General features: G+C 63.1%; 6 protein-coding genes across 6 annotated transcripts; 4 read left to right on the plus strand and 2 right to left on the minus strand.

Moving 5' to 3' along the window:
- Positions 1-3,546: 3,546 nt before the first annotated feature.
- On the plus strand, positions 3,547-4,772 carry BXZ73DRAFT_49427 (uncharacterized protein; the record flags this gene model as incomplete). Its single annotated transcript, XM_048020249.1, has 2 exons — positions 3,547-3,914; positions 3,971-4,772. 2 exons carry the CDS (start codon positions 3,547-3,549, stop codon positions 4,770-4,772), a joined length of 1,170 nt encoding a protein of 389 aa, XP_047876285.1.
- A 786-nt stretch (positions 4,773-5,558) lies between these two features.
- Positions 5,559-10,532, plus strand: BXZ73DRAFT_78825 (uncharacterized protein; the record flags this gene model as incomplete). The annotated part of the gene is made up of 17 exons (XM_048022941.1): positions 5,559-5,645; positions 5,805-5,852; positions 5,906-6,043; positions 6,203-6,289; positions 6,477-6,648; positions 6,702-6,999; positions 7,400-7,565; positions 7,588-8,116; positions 8,170-8,224; positions 8,295-8,354; positions 8,442-8,502; positions 8,728-9,175; positions 9,293-9,308; positions 9,341-10,099; positions 10,147-10,351; positions 10,385-10,451; positions 10,501-10,532. 17 exons carry the CDS (start codon positions 5,559-5,561, stop codon positions 10,530-10,532), a joined length of 3,228 nt encoding a protein of 1,075 aa, XP_047876286.1.
- A 1,157-nt stretch (positions 10,533-11,689) lies between these two features.
- Positions 11,690-13,990, minus strand: BXZ73DRAFT_103006 (alpha/beta-hydrolase; the record flags this gene model as incomplete). The annotated part of the gene is made up of 12 exons (XM_048015446.1): positions 11,690-11,944; positions 12,007-12,041; positions 12,104-12,354; positions 12,414-12,577; positions 12,635-12,972; positions 13,025-13,090; positions 13,140-13,147; positions 13,212-13,314; positions 13,375-13,387; positions 13,457-13,521; positions 13,584-13,780; positions 13,836-13,990. 12 exons carry the CDS (start codon positions 13,988-13,990, stop codon positions 11,690-11,692), a joined length of 1,650 nt encoding a protein of 549 aa, XP_047876287.1.
- Positions 13,991-15,255: 1,265 nt separating this feature from the next.
- BXZ73DRAFT_103007 (uncharacterized protein) lies at positions 15,256-16,142 on the minus strand (the record flags this gene model as incomplete). The annotated part of the gene is made up of 2 exons (XM_048015447.1): positions 15,256-15,967; positions 16,075-16,142. 2 exons carry the CDS (start codon positions 16,140-16,142, stop codon positions 15,256-15,258), a joined length of 780 nt encoding a protein of 259 aa, XP_047876288.1.
- An 864-nt stretch (positions 16,143-17,006) lies between these two features.
- BXZ73DRAFT_49565 (3,4-dihydroxy-2-butanone 4-phosphate synthase) lies at positions 17,007-17,852 on the plus strand (the record flags this gene model as incomplete). The annotated part of the gene is made up of 2 exons (XM_048020270.1): positions 17,007-17,257; positions 17,369-17,852. The coding sequence occupies 2 exons, from the start codon at positions 17,007-17,009 to the stop codon at positions 17,850-17,852; spliced, it is 735 nt and encodes a 244-aa protein (XP_047876289.1).
- Positions 17,853-18,456: 604 nt separating this feature from the next.
- Positions 18,457-19,769, plus strand: BXZ73DRAFT_103009 (mitochondrial carrier protein; the record flags this gene model as incomplete). Its single annotated transcript, XM_048015448.1, has 4 exons — positions 18,457-18,491; positions 18,547-18,670; positions 18,922-19,329; positions 19,395-19,769. 4 exons carry the CDS (start codon positions 18,457-18,459, stop codon positions 19,767-19,769), a joined length of 942 nt encoding a protein of 313 aa, XP_047876290.1.
- Positions 19,770-20,017: the final 248 nt, after the last annotated feature.

The following is a 20,017-nucleotide window of genomic DNA, read 5'->3' on the forward strand; positions in this document are numbered from 1 at the left end:
AAAGAAAACGCGCGCAGACTTGACCTGGAATGGAGAGCTCGGCGGCCAACGTTGACAAGCTGCGCTGGCCCTGCGTACAAAACAGAGAGTAAGCACGCCGGAGCATCAAACGCACGACACAGCACGCTACCCGCAGCTCGTGAAGAACGCACTCACCTCTGAAACGCGTCGACCGTCCCGCGCACGAGGCTGGCCCGGCAACGCACCGCGAACACGCTGCCCCGGCATTCACAATGCACCGTACCCATCCCATGCGGTCGAGGTTTCGCGTGCGCATACACGGCTGCCTTGAGGCATCGATGCGCCTCTGCGGGGACGCGGACTTCCTTCCTTCCTCTGTCCTCAAGGCCCAGTACGTGCGCGTTGTGATGGAAGAGGCCCACAGTCTCTCATGCGCCGACAAAGGCCAAGGCGAAGAGAGGGGACGGCGAGCCGCGACGAAGTCACGAAAGCCTGATCTGGCGCTGGCAGGTCTGTGATCCGGACGGGTTCGGAGGTCCGGTGCGAACGCGCGCCTGCTCGCTTTTGCCGTGGGCGGTGCAGCCTCGACAGGATTTCAAGACAGGCCTGGCCGAATGACGTCCGAGCGGCTGCGCTGATGGAAAATGGGCATGGACGGGGGAAAAAAAACCACAGCGGACGTCCCTCCGGCTGCGCAACGTAGTGGTCTGCTCCGTGCCGGGGACTGGGTGCGACGAGCTGGGTCTGGGCAGAAGCTTGGTTCGGAGCCCGGGCCAGCAACGTCAACGTGGTCGGATCCCGGGTGCCGATGAAAGCCCGAGGTCCGCGAGATCTGAAGCTGAAGCTTGCAAAGACCATGCCTCCGGATCCGAAGTATCCCAAGAAAGACGGTGGCACGCGCATCGACGGGGAGAAAGCGCGGCGGAGCTCTCGGCCATGGGCACGCGCACCTAGCTAGGTCGTCGAGCCGGCGGCAAGTCTTCTTTGGGGGCGAACGCACCATGCGGGGTGCCGCCTCGTGTGCGGGGTTCGGTGGTGGTTACGAGCATGCGCGTGATGCGAGTCGGCGGGGGAGCTGCCAGACACCCGCACCCGGTGCTTCTGTACAGACTCTCGTTGAAGCACGTCGCACAGCACGAGACACGTCGGGCGCACCTGTCGTGGATCCTCTTTCCAGGAAACGGTATTAGATCTGGAGTCTAGACAGAGTGCCGTCGACGTCACTGCCAGCGGCCACTGCGCCCGCCCGTCATGGGCGCCAACCCGGAGACGCGGTCACGCGCTCGGGTCGACCGACGGCGGACGCGTCGAACCCGGTCCAGTCTGAGTCTCCCCCGCGTCCCTGCGCCGTTGCCAACGACGACGACCGAGCGGCGAGGAGCCGATTATTAAAAAAAACGCACATTAATTGCCCCGCGATCGCAGTGCCCGCGCGCGCCCGTGCCCTCAGGAGCTCCTTGATGAACGCGCGCGCGCGCGCGACCCTGCACATGAGTCGATGTCGTGCACCGCGCGCCCTGGGACCTTGGAGTCGGGCGACGGAGCCTGGAGGAGGGAGGCCAGGGCCAGCGTCGGAACCAGAGTCTCAGACTCGAGTCACTGCGGAGGGGAGGCGGCTCGAGGAGAGCCAGGATCCTGAAGGCCTGATTCCTCACGCGCGGACCTCGAGGGCGCTCGCGAACGTTCCTGCAGCTGCACCCTCCCCCGACCCGACCCGACCCAAACCCGGCTTGCCGCTCCGGCAGTCGCGCGGGCCGACGCCACGTCTGAAGAAAACGGGCGTCGGGAGCCCGGGAGTCCACTGTCCGGGAATCCAGGTGTCGAGTTCGCCCGCGGTGACGCGGGTTTCGGGCGACGGGGAACGTTTACGAAAAGATTGGGAGCAGCAGCGCGCCACGGCACGTACGGAGGAGATCGGCGGCGTGGGCGGGTGGGATCGCGGGCGCTCAGAGTTCACAAAGGGCGTTGTTCTAGGTCGTTCTTCTCCCCCCTACGCCCCTCGCGTGCGCGGCCTTTTGTGGGGGCGCACAAAAGCGTGTCGCGACGACGAGAAGGCGAAGGCTGATGCGCAATATCATTCGACTGATGGCGCGAGCCTTTTTGTCGTCCGTTGTTTCACCCGCTCAGGGCGGGCGCGGCGTGGCGGCGGCGCGAACAAGGGCGCGGGTGATCCCAGCCTCGGGCGGCAGACGTTCATTATCCGCCAGGCGAGCCGACGTTCCCGCCGTTCAGCCCCGAAAGGAAACATCACGGTGGCTGTCCGCTCCTCCCCAGATGCGCGTACGCGAGGCGTCGAGTGACGGAGTCACAGCGCGCCTGCGGCCATGGGCACCTCGGAGACCACGACAGATTGCATTCGTCGCGAACCGTGCAGGCGCACAGGGGGGAAACAGGGCACGCACGTCGAAGAGCGCGGTGCGGGGATTGTTGCACGGGCGAGCTGATGGGAGGGAGGCGGCGGGCACGGCGGGATCGGCGTGCGTGTTTGGGCCCGCGCAGGGAAACGGGCGGGCGCTGGCCATGGATTCAGCGTCCGCAGAACCCGCAACCAACCAACCACCCGCGCACCGTCTGACAGATCTGGGAGGACGGGTCCTCCGCGTTGCATGGCGCCCACCGTCGCCGCGCGCGCGCGAACGCCACCGCTTCCGTCCGTCCCCAGTCCCGGGGGCGGTAACAGAGTGCACTCTATTCCGCCGCGCACCCGGGTCTGCGTGCGCACTTGGGGAACGGCGGGGCGACCGCGGTCGCCACCGCCAGAGACACCCTCGCACCGATAGGAGCAAGTGCGGGCGTGCGGAGATTCGTCGCGGCGCGTCGTCGCAACGGCTCCCGCGGGCGCGGGCGCGGGGCCACAGCTCAGCGCGGGCCGAGCTTCGCCGCACCCCCCGCCGGTGCGATGTGGGCCCGCGGACGAGCTAAGAAAGCTAGTTCGAACGCGGGCCCGGGACGGGGACGGGAGCGGGACGGCCGTGGGCGAGCCTGTTCGCGTTCGTGCACAGGACGGGCGGGAGGAGGGCGAGCCGAGGCCCGGCGCGGGGGTCCGTCGCGCGCTCGGGCGGCGAGAGGACGTCGGGAACGTCGCGCGAGCGAGGCCCTGGCAGGACGGGGCTTACGAGCGCGGGCCGAGCCTGGCCAGCAGCGATCCTCTGCGGGCGCGTACCTCGTGGGGCGGTGGGGGGCATGGGAGGTGGGCGTCGACGCTAGCCTGCTGTGGACGAGCTGCGGGAGGGAGGTCGAGACTGGGAGGGCGCGCGGCTGCGAGACGCGCCACGCCGCCTGCTCGAGGCCCGAAATAGGCAAATGGGCTGGCGTGCGGTCACCCACGTCACGAGCGAGACGATCGCCCAGCCTGCAGCCAGCCGACACCCGCCCGGCGGCAAAGCGTCAACGCCCTCTCGATCGAGATCTGGCGCCTACCCGACACGTGGGGCTCACCAGACGCCCACCGCGCGTGTTCCTCGCCTGACGCCATATATTCCCCCGCCCTCCAGCCCTCCTCCCCTCCCCACCCTGCTGTCCCCGACGCCTTCACCGTCGCCGGTCACCCTAAACACCCTCTATCACGCTCACGACACGTCCCCCATGTTCGCCCAGTACTCTCCTCTCTTCACCTCTGGCCTCCTCTCCGAGAGCAACTCCCCCTCGTCCTCCAGGCGCCCATCCCTCGACCACTCCCGCCCCAACCAACCCCGCGGCAGCCTCCCAGTCGACGTCAACCGCGACAGCTTCTACGAGCCTTTCGCGTCCGAGGATGACGGTATCCTTTTCACCCTCGCTCCCCGCCGCCGCCGCTCCGAGCTCGGAAACTCTTTCCTCTCCTTGGATCTCGCCGAGAGCAGGACGATGCGCTCCATGAGCCTCCGCAGGAAGGACACCATGACGTCCCGTGCGACCACCCTCGGTGGTTCTGCTCCGGCTTCACCAGAGGCAGGGCCCTCTTGCCCGCTTCCGTGCGTTCAACCCGTCCCTCTCTCTGTCCTCCCCTCTAACCCCCAGGCTCGCGCAGACCAACCGTCGGCTACGCGTCCTTCTCCACTCTGGGCCGCCGGCCTTCCCCGAAGCCTCTGGTCCGCCACTCGTCGCGCGAGGCCCTTCCCAAGGTCAAGCCCCTTCCCGCGTTCCAGCTTCCCGAGCTTCCCAAGACCCGCGCCGACCTCGCCGTCACCATCCCGTCCGCGTTCAGCGCCGATCTCCCATCCCTCCATCGTTCCTCCCATTCCGAATCTTCTGTCCTCTCGCCGATCTCCCCTCTGATCTCGCCCATCGAACGCTCCTATTTCTCCTTCTCGCCACCCACCTCCCCTCCCGCCGAGCGCACGTCCTTTGATTGGCCCCAGCCCCCGCGTTCGGCGCCGCCCTCGATGCCCCTCCGCTCCCGTCCGTCCGTCCGCTCCACTGTCTCGTTCAAGACGCGCCAAGTCAACCGCTCGGCCGCGCTCGCGGCGTTGGAGGGGCGCGTCGCTCGCAAGACCCGGACAAGGACGCGTCCGAGCAACTTCATGAGCATGAGCGACGACGAGGACGACATGGATCTCGAGGTCTGCGAAGCCCTCGGCTTCCCCTCCAAGCCCGCCCCCGCGCCGCACGTTCGCGCGACGACGCTGCTCGAGATCCTGCAAGAGGACGAAGACGTGGTGATGCCCTCGACTCCTTCCCACAAGCGCCTCGCTTCGACACCGAGCTCAGGGAAGAGTCGCAGTCGGCGGGGGACGATCGAGAACCTCCTCTTGCCTCTGACGAACTTCATCGACTTCCGCGACGAGGACGGGGCGACGCGAGGCTGGCGCAGTTTCGTCGAGATCTCATGAGGCCGCCCTCCCCATTTTTCCATTCTTCCGCCACTTCGTGCGGACGTCGCCCTTGCGACCAAAAGTTGCGGTTGACCGCGCGCTATGCTCTATGCTTTATGGTTTCTATGTGCATACTCGCGCGCGGTCCCGCGTCGCCTCAGTCGACCGTTTCCGCCGCGGAGGGGTGTATCATTTGCGCTGCGGGCTCGACGCCCGCCGCCGCCGACACTCGGGCGTGGGCCCGTGTTGGTATCTATGACGTGTCTTTGCTATCGCTATTATCACCCCCTACTGTCCTTTCCAGCTAATATCCCATCGCTCTGGTGTATATCCTCGCTGTACAGCACCCTTCTGATTATATCCTAATCTCTCGTGTACATCATCATCATCGGCCCTCGCACCCTCTGTTCAAACATGACGCCGATACAGATCCCAATGCATTCACATCACCCGCATCCATGATATGCAGCCCCGCCATCGTACAATGCCGCGATCCTCGCACTTTAATCTGCCTTGTTCTCCTTGTTGCCTCGCTTCCTGTGTTCTTACCTTCTGTGCGCGCTTGCGCGACGTGTATTATCACCGCTTTCCCTCTCCTTGTTCTTCGAACTTTTTGCCATCACTGCGTCCCGTCCCATCCACACCCCACTCGCGCCTTGTTCCCTATGCATCGCTTCTACACGGACTCATCAGCCTGCTCGAGCTGCCGTTATATATACACACCACGTAACGTAACCGGTCTTTCTCCCCGCCTCGTCCTGCGCCTGCCCACTGCCTCGCGCAGCTCGCACTCGCCATATCACAATGTCACTTGCAGTACCATTGCGCCCGATCGATGCCAGCGCCCGCAGTGTCCCATATGTGCTTTCGCAAGGTAACTCACGAGGCTCGGTGTGCTCGGTGCGATCCTGTGCAATCCGACAAATGCACCGCTCGCGGTCGCGCGGTCGACGCCTGCACCGGGTACAGTGGAAGTCTAAAACGTTGATTGAGCGAGCGAGCGAGCGAACTTGACGTGATCATCACGCATCATACTCAACACCACCCAAGCGCGATCGCGGCGGGTCTGCGGACCGTCCGTGGCGCGTGGACCGTGGGGTGCGCGCGCGTTTCCGTCGTGTCGCCGTAGAGCACGTACATCGTGCGCACAGGCTCGGAGATCGGAGATCGGAGGGTGGAGGGTGGTTGTGGGGGCCGCGGCTGCGCTTACGCACGCAAACCTGAGCTCATTCATGCAGAACGGACGGCGGAGCCGCTACCGTGCACAGCTAGATCCCTTCACCACAAAGGTGCGCAAACACGTGCGCTACGGCGAAACAGGCGGAGGAGAACCACAGTCCGTCCACGATCAGTACTCAATTTTCGAACGAGACCGACTTTCCGGGACCCTGTCCCGTCTGGACTCTGCGGCGGTTCGCTGGTGTGGCTCGGACGAAGGTTGACCGCAGATTTGGCCCCCGCGCGCGCCGCTCGGCCGCTCGGAGATGACTCGTGCGAGTGGGTTGGGTATACCTGAGTCTGCGGGGGGTCCTTGGGTGAGGCTGCGACACGGCACTGTGCTCGTCTGTGACCCGCTTACGCATCGGTCGGACGGACGGACGGATCCGGGGTGTGGTTCCTTGGGCGTGCGGCGCCACTGCGGGTCGGCGGACGGGGCGGACGATACGGGGAGTGCTTGCGCTCGAGCCTCGCGCACGTCCGAGGGTCGCGCGCGCGTCGCAGGAATGGAAGGGCGGCGGAATGGACGCGCGCGTCATCTTCCTCGTCGTCGTCGTCGTGCTCGAGGTCGAGGCCGTTCGCTGGAAGGAATTCGAAGGGCCCGAGACTCGACGCTTGATCATGCTTGATAACGCAGTGCGACCTGCGGGCCCGCTGGGACAGTCACGGTGGCGCGGTCAGTGATATGATCGGAGGGGGCACGCACGCTAGAACTTGCGGTGGGAGAAGGTTCGGGCGTGGTTCTGTCGGTGCGCGCACGCGTCGAACGTTCTTCTGCCCATCGCTGTCGCCGTCGCCGCGATCCGTCCGGGCAGAAGCCTGCGGAAGCTGATGCCCGCGACGCAGCGTCAGCAGCGGCCACAGCAAACGGCGGCTCGGGCGAGCGGAACTCGAGGCTTCTGCCACCAGAACACGGCCTTTTCCGCGCCGGTCTGTGCTCGCTGCGCAGCTGTCTGACGGTGGGCCTGCTCCGGTCGGTGGGACTGGCGATCTCGGTGTTCGGGATTAGGCTTCCCGCAGGAGTGAGGTGAGATGAAATGAAAGAAATGTTGGCTGGCTGAGGAAGTGTTTGTTGCCAGGGAGGCACTGCAGTACGGGCGCCCACGTGGCGACTACAGGTTCCTGGTTCGAGCCCCGTTTGAGACGCGCACGCTTTATGTAGAACGTTTGAGCTCCCATCACACTACACGCGTTCCGGCATCGAGCTCTCGAATCTGAAGCACCTGCTGCGGGGAAGAACGATGCGGGTGGGCCCGAATCGGCGCATGGAAAGTGCCTGTGGATTGAAGCGCGGAGTGAGCGCACCGTTCTGGGTGGCGATCTGATCTGGCCTCGTCGAATCTTTGGCTGCTCCTGCGATCGGTGATTTCCGCTGCCGTCCTGCGCGCGTGTCTTCCTTTGCGAACTTCTTGCCGCTGTGGATGAAGCCCATTTGAACGCGCCCGTGCGCGCCTCAGCGTCGCGTCATGGGACCCCGTGACCGCGTCGGACGGCGGAGGCGCCAATCAGGCGCTTGAACGACCCACCACGATGACGAGGACTGGTCTGACTCGGATCCGGAGCTTCGTCTGTGTCTTGATCTGGTCTGGACAGGTGAGCACTTCGCGCTCGATAGGACCTCGAGGTTCAAAGGCTTGCATACACTCTTTACCTGTGCAGGCCCCGAGGCTCCTTTCGCAGGCTGCCATCGCGCACATTTTCGAAACTGGCACCATCAAACCCTGCTCGCTCCTTCCACGACGCGGAGCACACGACTGACTGCACGATAACTTTGCGCGCGGGGAAGCTAGCCATTCTGCACACGCACGATCTCTCGGGCCTCGCCGTGATCAGGGTGGCGCTAGTTTCTCGGATCCTCGAGGCCTCAAAACGTCATCTCTTCAACCGTACATCATTCCCTATCATTCCCTGGCACGGTGCTGCGTTCGGCCAGGTCCTGAGGGCTGAGGCCGCACCAGGCCGCACCGCCCACGAAAGATCAAAGACCTGCCAGTGCCACGAGCATCAGGTCAGGTTTTCGCGGCGGCGACCTCTTCGCCTTCGCACTTGTCGGGGCTCGGCCGTGACCTCGTGCGGTACGACGAGATCCGCCATGCGGTGGAATGCGCCGTGTACTACGACAAGCGGGGGCGGGGCGGATCCAGGTGTGTGCTTTCTTCCGACTTCTTGCATCACAACGTGCATGTACTGAGCCTAGAGGACAGACGAAGGAAGGACGTCCGTGTCCTCGCGCCGCCACGACAAAGCCTCGTGTATGTGTACCGGCAGCCTCGAGGCTCGACCGCACGGCGTGTGCACAGTGCTTTATGAATGCCGGCGCAGCGTCTTCACAGCGCGTTACCGGATCAGCCTCGCGCGCGGGACGGTCGACGCGTTTCAGAGGTGAGCAGCGCACTCTTCACCCACTACGGGCAGCATCGTATGTCGTGAGTCTAATGATCCGCCGTGCTTACTCTATGTCGCACGCAGGGCCAACCCAGACGCGCGCGTGCCGCGGTGTGCCTCCGAACGCTCGACCATTGCGCAATCCGTCAGTGTCCAGGCTGTCAGCTGGGGGCCCCGCCCCACGTCGCGTCTGTCAATCCAGAAGTCATGTCGTGCTTGAGCCGTTATGTCGCGCACGGCGACCTACTCTCCGTATGTGCTCTTCTTCTCACCCGCCGCGCGACGTGGACTGATGCCTCGAGCCTCCCAGCGCCCATCGACGTGATTGCCTCGCGCGCGCCCAGTCGATCTCCTATTTAGCACCTTTTAGCATCCGCGCTCGTCGCAAAAGCGTGATGACCGCCCGCTCCCGCGCACACACCAGTCAGGGGTCGGGCTCGGTGACACTGACGGCGCTCGCCCTCCGGGGAGCGACGAGCCCCGAGCAAGCAAAGGCGTGGATCACGCGTGCCATTGGCGGGTGACCGCGGACACCTCCACTGATACCGCGCGTGATCGCGCAGGACGTCGCGGTCGAACGCGGCCACCTGACTTCCGAGCCCGTCGCGGGCTTGCCAACGCGACGCGTCCCCCGTCGGGCCTCGACGATCCGTGGGGCCCGCACGCCACCGCGCTCTATCCCCGCCCAACGTTCAACCCTCAAGGAAGGCTCGGGAGGTGTGCGGACGAAGATGGTCGCGCATGTACTCACGCAGCTCGGGCATGGAGTCGAACGACGCCACAAGTGCGTCTTCGCGAAGGCCTGTTACGAGAGCACGGTACGCTCGCCCGCCCATCTATCCATCGATGTCTTTCCCCGTGTCCACGCGCGCGCCCACTTGCGCCTTGGCGAGTCGCGTCTGCAGTTGCGCTGATGCCGACTTGTTTGTCAGTAGGGTGCGGAGTTGCGAGGTGCGCACGATTCGGGGTCCTCGTACGTCCAGCCACCCCACCAAGTTCACGGGCCCGTGTCCCTTGGCGTTCTTTGATCCACTGCCCCCACAAATATTGGACGCCGTCGGAGAATGTCCTGGCCGAGGACACCGCAGCGAAGCGCGCGCGAGTTCGTCGTGGGCGGTCCAGACCGCGTCCTCGGGCCCAGCGCCAGTTCTTCCCGCGACGATGAGCTTTTCCGCACGATCCAATAGCGACGCGCATCTGGGAAGCTTGGAAGGTGGCTCTCAATCTCCATCGGCATCCATGGCCACTCTCGATCCATGGCGATTGCAATCACGATCCGCCGCGCGCAAGCCGCTGGAACTGCGAACGGACACGTGCAACGCCTCGCGCCGGGCAATGTCGTACGTTCTTGCTTGCGTGGGGCCCTCACTCACATGCTGCGGCGTTCCAGGCGTTCGCCCATCGACACAGCCCTCTCATCGATACCGGCTCGACATACACGCGAACGCCGTCTTCGCACCCCCGGAAGCAAGACGCCAGGTCCGACCCCCGCGCATTACACGATCTGCCACATCGCGTCGCCGTCCTTCTCAGCAGCACATATGGGCGGAACGTCGTATTCCATTCGGAGAGCAGATGCGACGCGCTGGGCGGGCATTCCATGCCACCGCCGGGGGTCGTGCGCTCTGCGGGGCCGGCTTCTCCACGTTTCACCGCACTCTCGCCGCTGCCGGCGGGAGGGAGGGCGGCGCGGTCTTCCGGCGCGTGCGCCCCGCCTGCGTGCGCGTGCTAAGATCGGTAAGGTGAGTGTTCGAACGCTGCCGCGAAACCAACTGCGATAGCAGTCTAGCTCACGCGCGGGCCTGTCAGCTTGTGTAGTTACGCACCTCCCCCTCCTCGTCGAGATCTTCACGAGCCAGGGATCAGAGGTCGAAACCCAGGCCGACTCTGATGGTGAATATGGCCTTCGGAGGCCCAGCGTCGTCGCCACCCTCAGCCACAGATTCGCCGCGCGCGGGGTGCCCGGGACCGCACAAGCCCCCAACGGCAGGCGCGTGGGATGCCGCATCTGAGACTGAGTCGCACAGCGCGCCGGGTCGAAGGCCCCGTGGTGGCATGCGGCTATGTACTGGCTAGATGAGAACGGATGGGATGGTGAGTTTGCTGTCGTGACTCGTCGTCAGTCACGACTCCGTTCCTGAAGGCCTGACATCCGGTCGACCAGGGTTAAACTGAATGCTTTGGGGAGAGCTGTAGCAACGACGGTGAGGCAGTGCTGTGTGGACGAGAATGAACAGATGGTCGTATTTTTCAGGTTTCGGACAAGAGGCCCACGGATCCGCGTGGCACGCGATACAGGCCGCATACACGGCAGGTGAATCCCTGCAAGACTGCTCCCACGCTGTGCTTGCGATCGGTGCTGCTTCCCGCATCAGCGACGACGGCGAGCGGTGCCTCTGCCTGCGGATTGGCATCCGGGACCCCCGGCGCGCCGACACAGCTCGAGACTGCCGAGGCCTGTGGACTGACCCACAAGGCGGTGCCATCACCGTGGTCGGTCGACCGCGGTGGGATGATATGATTGACGGAGAAGTATGTGCCTTGGCACGGGTGAGCGACCAACTGCTTCAACCTCCAAAGAATGGAAGCCTCCTCGTACAGTTCACAGTCATCACTTATTTACCCAGTGTTCTAGATACCATGGCCTGTATGCGCCAAAAAAAACCTGTAGCTTTTGCTGGATTAGCGCGTCTTTTGCGTAGACATCACCCGCAGATTGAACCTGTTCTCCATTCCACTTCATCCCGGAGGATACGATCCGCGTCCGAACATCCACACTACACAACGGCCCACCATCCAGGCTGCGCACTCACCGTGCGCACCAGCCTCCTCGTCGGCGTTTGCTACCCGCCGGGTGAGCCTGGACGCCTTCCCGCACCTAACCACGCCGACACTCGTGGAGTGCCCGAGCACGCTTCTGGCGCTCCATGCACTTGGGAACTTGGAGGACCCGGACAGAAAGCGGTAGGTACTTTGTACAGCGCCTCGACTCTCGTCAGCCACCCTGTCCGCGGTCCAGCATCCGGGGGAGACGGGGCGGAAGATGTCGGCACTCGTCCACGCCGCGCTCGTGGATGCGCCGCCTCGGCGGGCGGAAGCGGGTCTGCGCCTGCGGCTGGACTTCTTCTGGAAAACACCGTCGAGAGGCCATCTGGAGGGGGTCATCGAGCGCGGTCTCCGCCACCTTGGACCGGCTTGTGATTGATGCGGTGTGTTTTCTCGGATATCGGTGGGTGGTGGTGTCGCCACGAAACGAGCGAGTTGTCATTACTGAGACTTAAGCTACGAGTGAATCATTGTAGGGCTTCGAGGAGCACGCCGTCCGCATCTCCTCACAAGGGATACGCGAGCGTCAAGTTCATCAACGCGTCCGTCGCGCCCAGCCGCGCAAAGTCGTCCGCGACGTCGAGCGGGACGTCCCCAGCGAGCTGCCTGAGCACCTGACGATTGACGGGGTCGTACTCCGGCCACTCGATCGTCCGGTTCGACGGCGCGCCGTTCGGGTCGAGCGTGTGCGTGAAGTGGATGAGGTAGTCCGCCATGTCGTTCGCCTCGCGGAGGAGCTCGAAGAAGTCCGACCCGTGCGGCTGTCACCGTGCGCATCATGAGTCCCATCGCGACCTCCCGGAAGGAAGGGTCGAACGCTCACCGTCCCCAGCCCAGCAAAGGTCTCGCGCTCGAACCCTGAGCACAGAAAGCGTGAGCGCGAGCCCCGACGTCACCACTCCCCCGTGAGTCCGACGTACTGTACGACCAGATCGGCTGCTTCCCGAAGACGTTGTCGAGGAAGAACCGCCGCGGGCCCTGCCAGACGAGGTCGCCCTGGTAGGCCGCGATGCGCTTGTACTGCGGCGCGAGCGCGTCGGCGGCGCCCGTGCCGAACGGCGAGCCCTGCGCAACATCGCTCGGGTAAAGCTCGAGGAGCGGCGCGACCGCGCTCGCGGGCGCGCCCGGGAAGAAGAAGTCGTGCACGAACGCCGCGAAGTCGGCGTCGGTGCTGTCGTGCGGGGTGAGCGCGAGGTTTCGGAGGAGCGCCGCGACGCGGGGAAGACGTACGTCGCGTTGAAGCTCGAGGTCGCGAAGATGGTGCCCTCGTCGAGGACGTCGCCGCTGATGAGCGGCACGCGCGCGACCGCGCCCTTGAGGATGAGCCGCTGCGGAAGGTCCGTCAAGAACACCCCGTCGGCGTGAGGGATCCATTGGAGGACCCCGCCAGTGCCCTGCGTATCGTCGCCGCATTCAGCATGCTGCATCGACGCTCGAGCGGCAGAACCTACCTGGTAGCTGAATTGCCCTCCGAGCGTCCCGGCGGCGGCCACGATCGACTCCACCGACGCGCCCCGCAGACATTCCAGCGTGTCCGCCGCGGTCGCACACCCGACCTGCGAGACGACCGCGTCGTACGTGTCCTGCAGGTCCGCGACGTCGCCGGTGGGGATCGGGGACCCCGACTGCGCGACCGCGGCGCGGAAGAGGCCTTCGTTGTTCCCGTCGTTGAGGAGCATCTGGTACGCGACGGACATGCCGCCCGCGCTCTCGCCCCAGATCGTGACTTTGCTGGGGTCGCCGCCGAACGCGGAGACGTGCTCCTGGACCCAGCGCAAGGCGAGGCGTTCTGTGTGCGAGAGGGTGAGTGTGACGGCCTCGCGGGGTGCAAGATGACTGACGGTCGTGTAACCCCAGGTTGGCGACGCCTTGTTCCTTGACCTGGCTGCCGCCCAGGAAACCGAACGCTGCTTGTGGGGTGAGGAACTTGCGACGTGATGTACGCATCTCACGTACCGTGCAATCTGAGATTCAATATTCAATGTTCGACTCGGACAGTGCCATTGACAAGTTTCAGGAAAGACGCACCTGTAGTTCATGGCCACGACAATGACCGGCTCACCGAGCTCGGCAGAGCGGCGAACAACCTTGTCCATAGGGTATAGGGCGGTAGAGCCTTGGACCCACGCGCCTGTTGTGCCGGAGACCATATGAGCACGAATGCCTGCCCATATATTTGGGACTGACACACCTCCGTAGATGGACTGTGCACAAAGAGGAACGTCAATTGAGCGATTACAGACATCCGATGTAGAAATTGTGAACACACTCACCACAAGCACAGGCAGGTTGTCTCCCGCTTTCGTTCCCTCCGGGATCGTCACATCCACAGTCAGACCTACCCGCATTGGGTCGTCAGCGACACTCTCCACATGATCTTCAATGGGAAGGTAACCGTACAGTCTTCGCTCTCGGGGACGTTCACCGCCGCCGGTCCAACGGCAAAGTATGCCAGGACGTCTTCTACGATTTCCGCGGGCATGTCCGATCGCAGATTCTGGAAGAGCTGGATGCACTGCGCCGCCGGTTGCGTGGCGTTGATAGTCCCGCTGTATCCGGTGACTGGAACGGGCAGGCGGAAGCGGAGGTTGCCCACCCTGCGCCGCCGCGAAGTCAGACTGAGTGCAAGCGAACGGAGGAGTGGGGGCTCACGGAGGCTTGGCGAAAGGGATCCCGGTGAAGCTCGTCACTGAGTTGTTCGTGAGGCCGACTACGGTCGCTCGGTCAAGGTGGACGGTAGGAAGTGAGGTCGACGCCTGCGCAAGGCCGATAGCGAGAGAGGCGAGAACGGCGAGACGGGCGAACATGATTGGAGGCGAAACCCGAGAGAGAAGAAAGAGAGAAGTGTTAGCGAAACCGTCGAAACGCTCGAAACGATTAAATACCTTCTCTTGAGCGTTCTTTTGGATTCACCGGTGTCGGGAGTAGGTGCGGAGTGTTCGATGACTGGATACGCGTCCCAGCGGCCGTGTCGGTGCCAGTAGCCGAATTCGACATGCTAGCATAATCTGCGCGATGGCCGGGCTGGTTAGTATGAAATTGACGGAGGATTGCTGCTCATCACAGGCTCGCTGTATAAAAGCCACCAGGCGCAGGAGCCCGGTCGGTATATAACGAGCGCTCCCGATGAAACGAATAGCGCTGTGTTTATCCTCAGTACTTCAATGCCGTATGATCAGTAAAAGCAACATACCTGGCGTGAGCCCTGACGTGTCCATCCGCTTGGTTTTTTTTCGTCCAAAGAGTGTCAATCAAAATATTTGTAGCTCCGAAATGCGTACATCCACCTCAATCGCAACGATCCGACTCGGGGTTGCCGTGGCACCCCGGCACCGATCCCGACCCCTTCCTGAACGTCACTATACGCCTGAGCAATATCAGCGCATCGTAGTGAAACTCGAGCCCGCTGATTGGAACATGAACCTTCGGGAGAGCCGTGCCAAGACGTAAACTAACCTCGCTCTCGGAGATAGTTTGGGCCCTTGAAGCCCGACCCGAACTTGTCATCAACGTGGGGACGACAAGAGTTGAACGTTTGAACGTTTAAGAACCACGCACTGCTCAAAAGCACTTTGATAGGACAAGCATCGCTGAGCCGGGTGTTTCTATGCGCACTTCAATAACCAGGCACATGTTTTGCTCCATCCAGAACCAAATGCGAGAGTTCGTGGACATGGGCGGCGAGATGGGAGTTTCGAACAAGACCCGTCGCCACTGGGAATCGAACTGGTGGTGTCCCAGTCGGCCCGAGATCTGCCGGGTGACTGGCGCTACTCCGACCTTTAGCGCTTCGTTCCGAATACTCGTCGACAATGACCCACGAAAGTGTCGCGCAGTTTGCTTCAACGTATGCACACAGTGATCAGACTTGGGATTGTACAAATTAGCATACGTACTGTACTACTGAGCTACGAAGACGGGCCATAGAGCTACACAGAAGCGGGTCGAACACAAGACCGAGCACCAAGAGCCACATCCAAGAGGAGCAAATGCAAACGTGCAGCGCCCAGCACCGCACGTTCAGCACATAATGATACAGTCGAAACCCCGAACACACCACCCCATAGAGGGTCTAGACGAGCCTCCCGCCAAAGGCCCCCGGGATATTGTGCCACGGAATGTCGCCCTCCACAAACCGGCCCGACTTGCCCTTCCCCTGCATCCCCGCGCTCGCCGACACCCCGACCACCTGCACGTCGCGGCTCCCCGGTGGCGGCAGCGTCTCGGGCCTGCTCCAGCTCAGGTGCCGCGCCTTCTCCTTCACCTTCACCTTCGTCTTCGGCGGGCCACCCGAGTATTGGCGCAAGCCGAAGAGGCCCTTGCGCCAGCGCGGCCTGTCCTTCGTGAGCTTCGTAGGCGCTGCGGCCGCGTCCTGTGCGTCGCCCGGGCCAGGAGCTGCGCGCCGGACGGGGTGGCAGTCGGGCACCGGTACGCCCGACGCGGGATCGGCGGCGGCGGAGGCGGAGAAGGAGGAAGAAGAAGGGGTGACGGAGGGGAACGACTCGAGCACGACGTCGGCGGGCACGCCAGCGGCGAGCATGGTGCGCATGCGCGCGACCTGCGCGCGTGTGGCGTCAGCTTCGGCCGCCGTGCCGGGTGGTGAGCTCGAGGTGGACGGGGCCGGGGCTGGGGGCGAGACGGGCTCGGACTCAACCTCGGCGATGATGGAGAGGTGCTTGTCTTTGCGCGGGTAAGGGGAGGCATTTCTGAGACTGAAGCCGGAGCGATCGGAGGTGAGATTATTCAGAGTCCGGTTCCGGGTACGAGGGACATGGTACGCACCTCTGCCGAAAGGTAATAAGAGAGGACGGAAAGAAGAGGGTGCTTGTGTGCCCAGCAGAGTCTAGTAGCGTTCATATAAGTACATGCTCACCGTCGTCTACGTACGCACCTGGCCCGATGGACCCAGCCTGCTTCGACGGTCCGCCACAAGGCAGGTACGAGCGGCGCCGGCAGCATTCTGCGTATTGCGCCAAAGCAACGCGAGACAAAAGGGTTTCGCACGGTGCGCCCCCAGAGTCCCAAACGCACACAAAAGCCTGGCTGTGGATCCTCGGCGGGTTGCTAGCCAGCTGCGGTAGACAATAAGCCGGAGAGGGGAGCTCGCAGAAGAAGCACAGACCTGAACGCCAGAGTGCCAAAGTGCAGTGAGACAGGAGGTCCACCATGCAAATGTTGGCACTTGCCAGTGAGGAGTCCAGCAAGTCCGATCCGCTCGTACGTCAATAGACCACTTCAGGTGCGGAGGCATGTGCTAGTGGCGAGTGTTGGTGACTCTTGCAAGAAGCAGGAGAGTGGGTTGGATCCCATTTCGTGACGGAGGGGAACAGCTGAGGCCTTGCAAAACTGCAAAACGAAGATCGATTTGAGAGAATATGCTTACGTGATGACGTCGAAGTAAGCGCCAGTGATATCTCAAGATCGAGGTCATGGCCAACAACGGGTCGGAAGCTTTGAAGCGCGAGGCTTTGAAGAAGCGAACGTCCTTCTCTTCGAACTTCCGATATCCTCTCGTCTTCTGTTGTCAATGCCAGCTGTAGCGCTATGAGACCGACACATGGCTCGGACCCACCGGCTCTCAATTGAGAAGTCGAGTAGATTACATATTTGGTGTGTAATCACGCGCCTTACTCACCGTCCACGACCGCCCTGGATAGTTCACACATGCAAGCCATTCCAATATGTCGACGGTCATAAGCTCTACAGGCTGGTCTCCAACCTCCACTTTTCCACTCATCGCTCTCTCCCGCTAGCACACCTATGGCGCCCGTCGCTCTTGCCCAGCCCAACGCCTCGCTCTCCTCCCTCCTCCCATCTCCTAAGATGAGCGCCGCTCCCACCGACTTCCCTCTTGTCCCGTCCACGGCGTCGTCCTCACGCCCGAAAGAAGTGGTCGACGCCCCAGCGCGCACAACGTTCGAATTCGACCCGATCGAGGATGCCATCGCCGCCTTCAAGCGCGGCGAGTTCCTCGTGGTCATGGACGACGAGGGCCGGGAGAACGAGGGCGACCTCATCGTCGCCGCGAGCGCGACGTCCACCGAGAAGATGGCGTGGATGATCAAACACACCAGGTACGTTGCCCCCCGTCCCTTCCGCGGCCCCCGTTCCCTCATCCTCTGTTCCCTGCCTCTGTTCTCTCCCCTCCGTCCTGCCGCCCCCCGCCGATCCACGCGCCCCCACAGCGGCTTCATCTGCGTATCCCTCCCCGGCGACCGCCTCGAGCAGCTCGCGATCCCGATGATGGTCCCCCAAAACGAGGAGAGGCACAAAACCGCGTACACGATCACCGCCGACTACCGCCATGGGACTACGACGGGCATCTCCGCGCACGACCGTGCGCTGACCGTGCGCGCGCTCGCCGCCGCCGCCCCTGCGACGGCGTTCGCCCGCCCGGGGCACATGGTCCCGCTGCGCGCGCGTGAGGGCGGCGTGCGCGTCCGCCGCGGGCACACGGAGGCCGCGCTGGACCTGTGCGCCGCGGCGGGGCTGCCGCGCGCGGGGGTGCTGTGCGAGCTCGTGGAGGACGACGCGGAGGGGAGCATGATGCGGCGGGATGGGTGCAGGCGGTTTGCGGACCGGTGGGGGGTCCGGATGATCAGCATCGAGCAGCTCGTGAGGTGGAGGGAGGAGAGGGAGGGGCCGCTGAAAGTAGCGGGGCAATCGTAGGGGGGGAGGAGGAGGATGGGGACTTTAGTGCCTCAGGAGGGAAGAACAAGAATGAACACACTAGGTTTTGTATCCTTAGATCCTCTAATGGTGTTCTGTTGTAATGCCTAGCAGATACTAGCACACTGTCTACCAATCCTGGCCACCCACCAAGTCCACTCACTCTCTTTGCGTCGGGCTCACGAGTCCGAATTGTTCGCCGATAAAGCCTATGCTCCTGGTCCTGCCGAATGACGCGGAAGTCCGATGACGCGAAGCGCAAGCGACCCGCGAAACCTGTTTGGGCCTTGTTGGAACATTGGCCCAGCCGAGGCCTCAGTGGGACCCACATTCGGGACGGCGGTGGGTGTTTACAGCGTGAACAACGGAGCGCTCCCATTGGCGGAGGGCATCGGTGACGGCCGGGATGGGTTCCCGGGTGGGGGCCGGGCGCACCGCGGCCGAAATTTATACGGACGTCGCGCGTCGAGCCGGCATCACCCCGGTCCCCTCTCCCTCTCACCACCACCGCCAGCGCCGCCGCTGCCTCGACTTGGACAGGCCATCCAGTCGACGACCTAGACACCACTACCTTATCCCTCACGCCCACTAGATAATACCCGCCATGGCTGTTTCGCCCTCCGGCAAGTGGGATGCCCGGTGCGTCCCTCGACGTGTCATCCATCCCCCACCCCCACTCACCCAATCACCACAGCTACCTCGGCCCCGTCCCCCATGACACAACCTACTACATGAAGTGCATGCTTGGTGGTGCGCTTGCCTGCGGTTTCACACACGCCGGTATCACTCCCCTTGATGTCGCCAAGTGTAACATGCAGGTCAGTACCATTCTTTTGCTTTCTCACTGAATCCTCCTCGCACCCCCACCGCGTCGTTCGCGTTTTCCTCGCTTCATCCGTTCTTCACGTCTGCATTTGAGGCGGTCGGCGCGCGACTTCAGGTGCATACACTGGCCGCGCGATGGCTTTGCTGGCACCGTCCTGTTTGCCGCCCGCACGCGCGTGTTTGATTCTTGCAATATCCCTCGATCACGGAACCAACCCCTCACTGACGCCACAATGCACTTCAGGTCGACCCCGCCAAGTTCAAGAGCACCGGCCAGGCTCTCCGCACCATCGTCGCTGAGGAGACCTCCCGCGGTCTCTGGAAGGGCTTCGGCCCGACCTTTGTCGGCTACTCTCTCCAAGGTCTCTTCAAGTACGGTCTCTACGAGTACTTCAAGGACATGTACATGAACATGGCCGGCGAGGAGGCCTCTGCCCAGTACAAGGGTCTCATCTGGTGTGCCGGCTCGGCCTCTGCAGAGTTCTTCGCCGACATCGCCCTCTGCCCGCTGGAGATGACCAAGGTCAAGATCCAGACGAGCCCTGCTGGCACCTTCCCCGTCCCCATGTTCGCCGCCCTCTCCCACATGAGCGCGATGAAGGCGGAAACCCGCTTCCCCTTCGGCTCCCTCGTACCCCTCTGGTCGCGCCAGGTGCGTAGTCCCACCCACGTTCGCTCTGACTAGCCGACACTGACATCATCATGCCGTGATTCCAGATCCCGTACACGATGGCGAAGTTCTTCTTCTTCGAGTACATCGTCGCGCTCTTCTACAAGCACGTGTTCACCGCGCCCAAGGACACGTACTCGAAGCCCACCCAGCTCGGTGTCACCTTCGCATCCGGTTACCTCGCCGGTGTCGTCTGCGCCGTCGTCTCCCACCCCGCCGACTCGATCGTGTCGCTCATGGGCAAGCCTGCGAACCGCGGCAAGAGCCTCGGCGCGATCGCGTCCGAGACCGGCATTGTGTCGCTTGCGACCAAGGGTCTCGGTACGCGTGTGGTCATGATCGGTACTCTCACTGGCTTCCAGTGGTGGATCTACGACTCCTTCAAAACCGCCATGGGCATGGGCACGACCGGTGGCAAGTAAGCGGAGTGCTGTTGTACGAGGTGGCGGCTGGCGGAGAAGGAGAGCGATGCGATGTTATCTGCTGCGATTATACGGTCGATATGCGCTTCCCTCGGATTATAGAGTACAATGGACATACCCGTATAGAAGTCGTACTCGCTTGTCGTTCCTCGTGTGCATGTTCGCAAGGTTGCTTCGTGATTGCTGGTTCAAAGGAAGTAAGTACTCGGGTTGGATAAGTAGACCAGCCCATCAATGCTTGGCCGATT

The sequence above is a fragment of the Epithele typhae genome (assembly GCF_022376455.1).
Source record: "Epithele typhae strain CBS 203.58 chromosome Unknown BXZ73scaffold_36, whole genome shotgun sequence".
NCBI lineage: Eukaryota > Fungi > Basidiomycota > Agaricomycetes > Polyporales > Epitheliaceae > Epithele > Epithele typhae.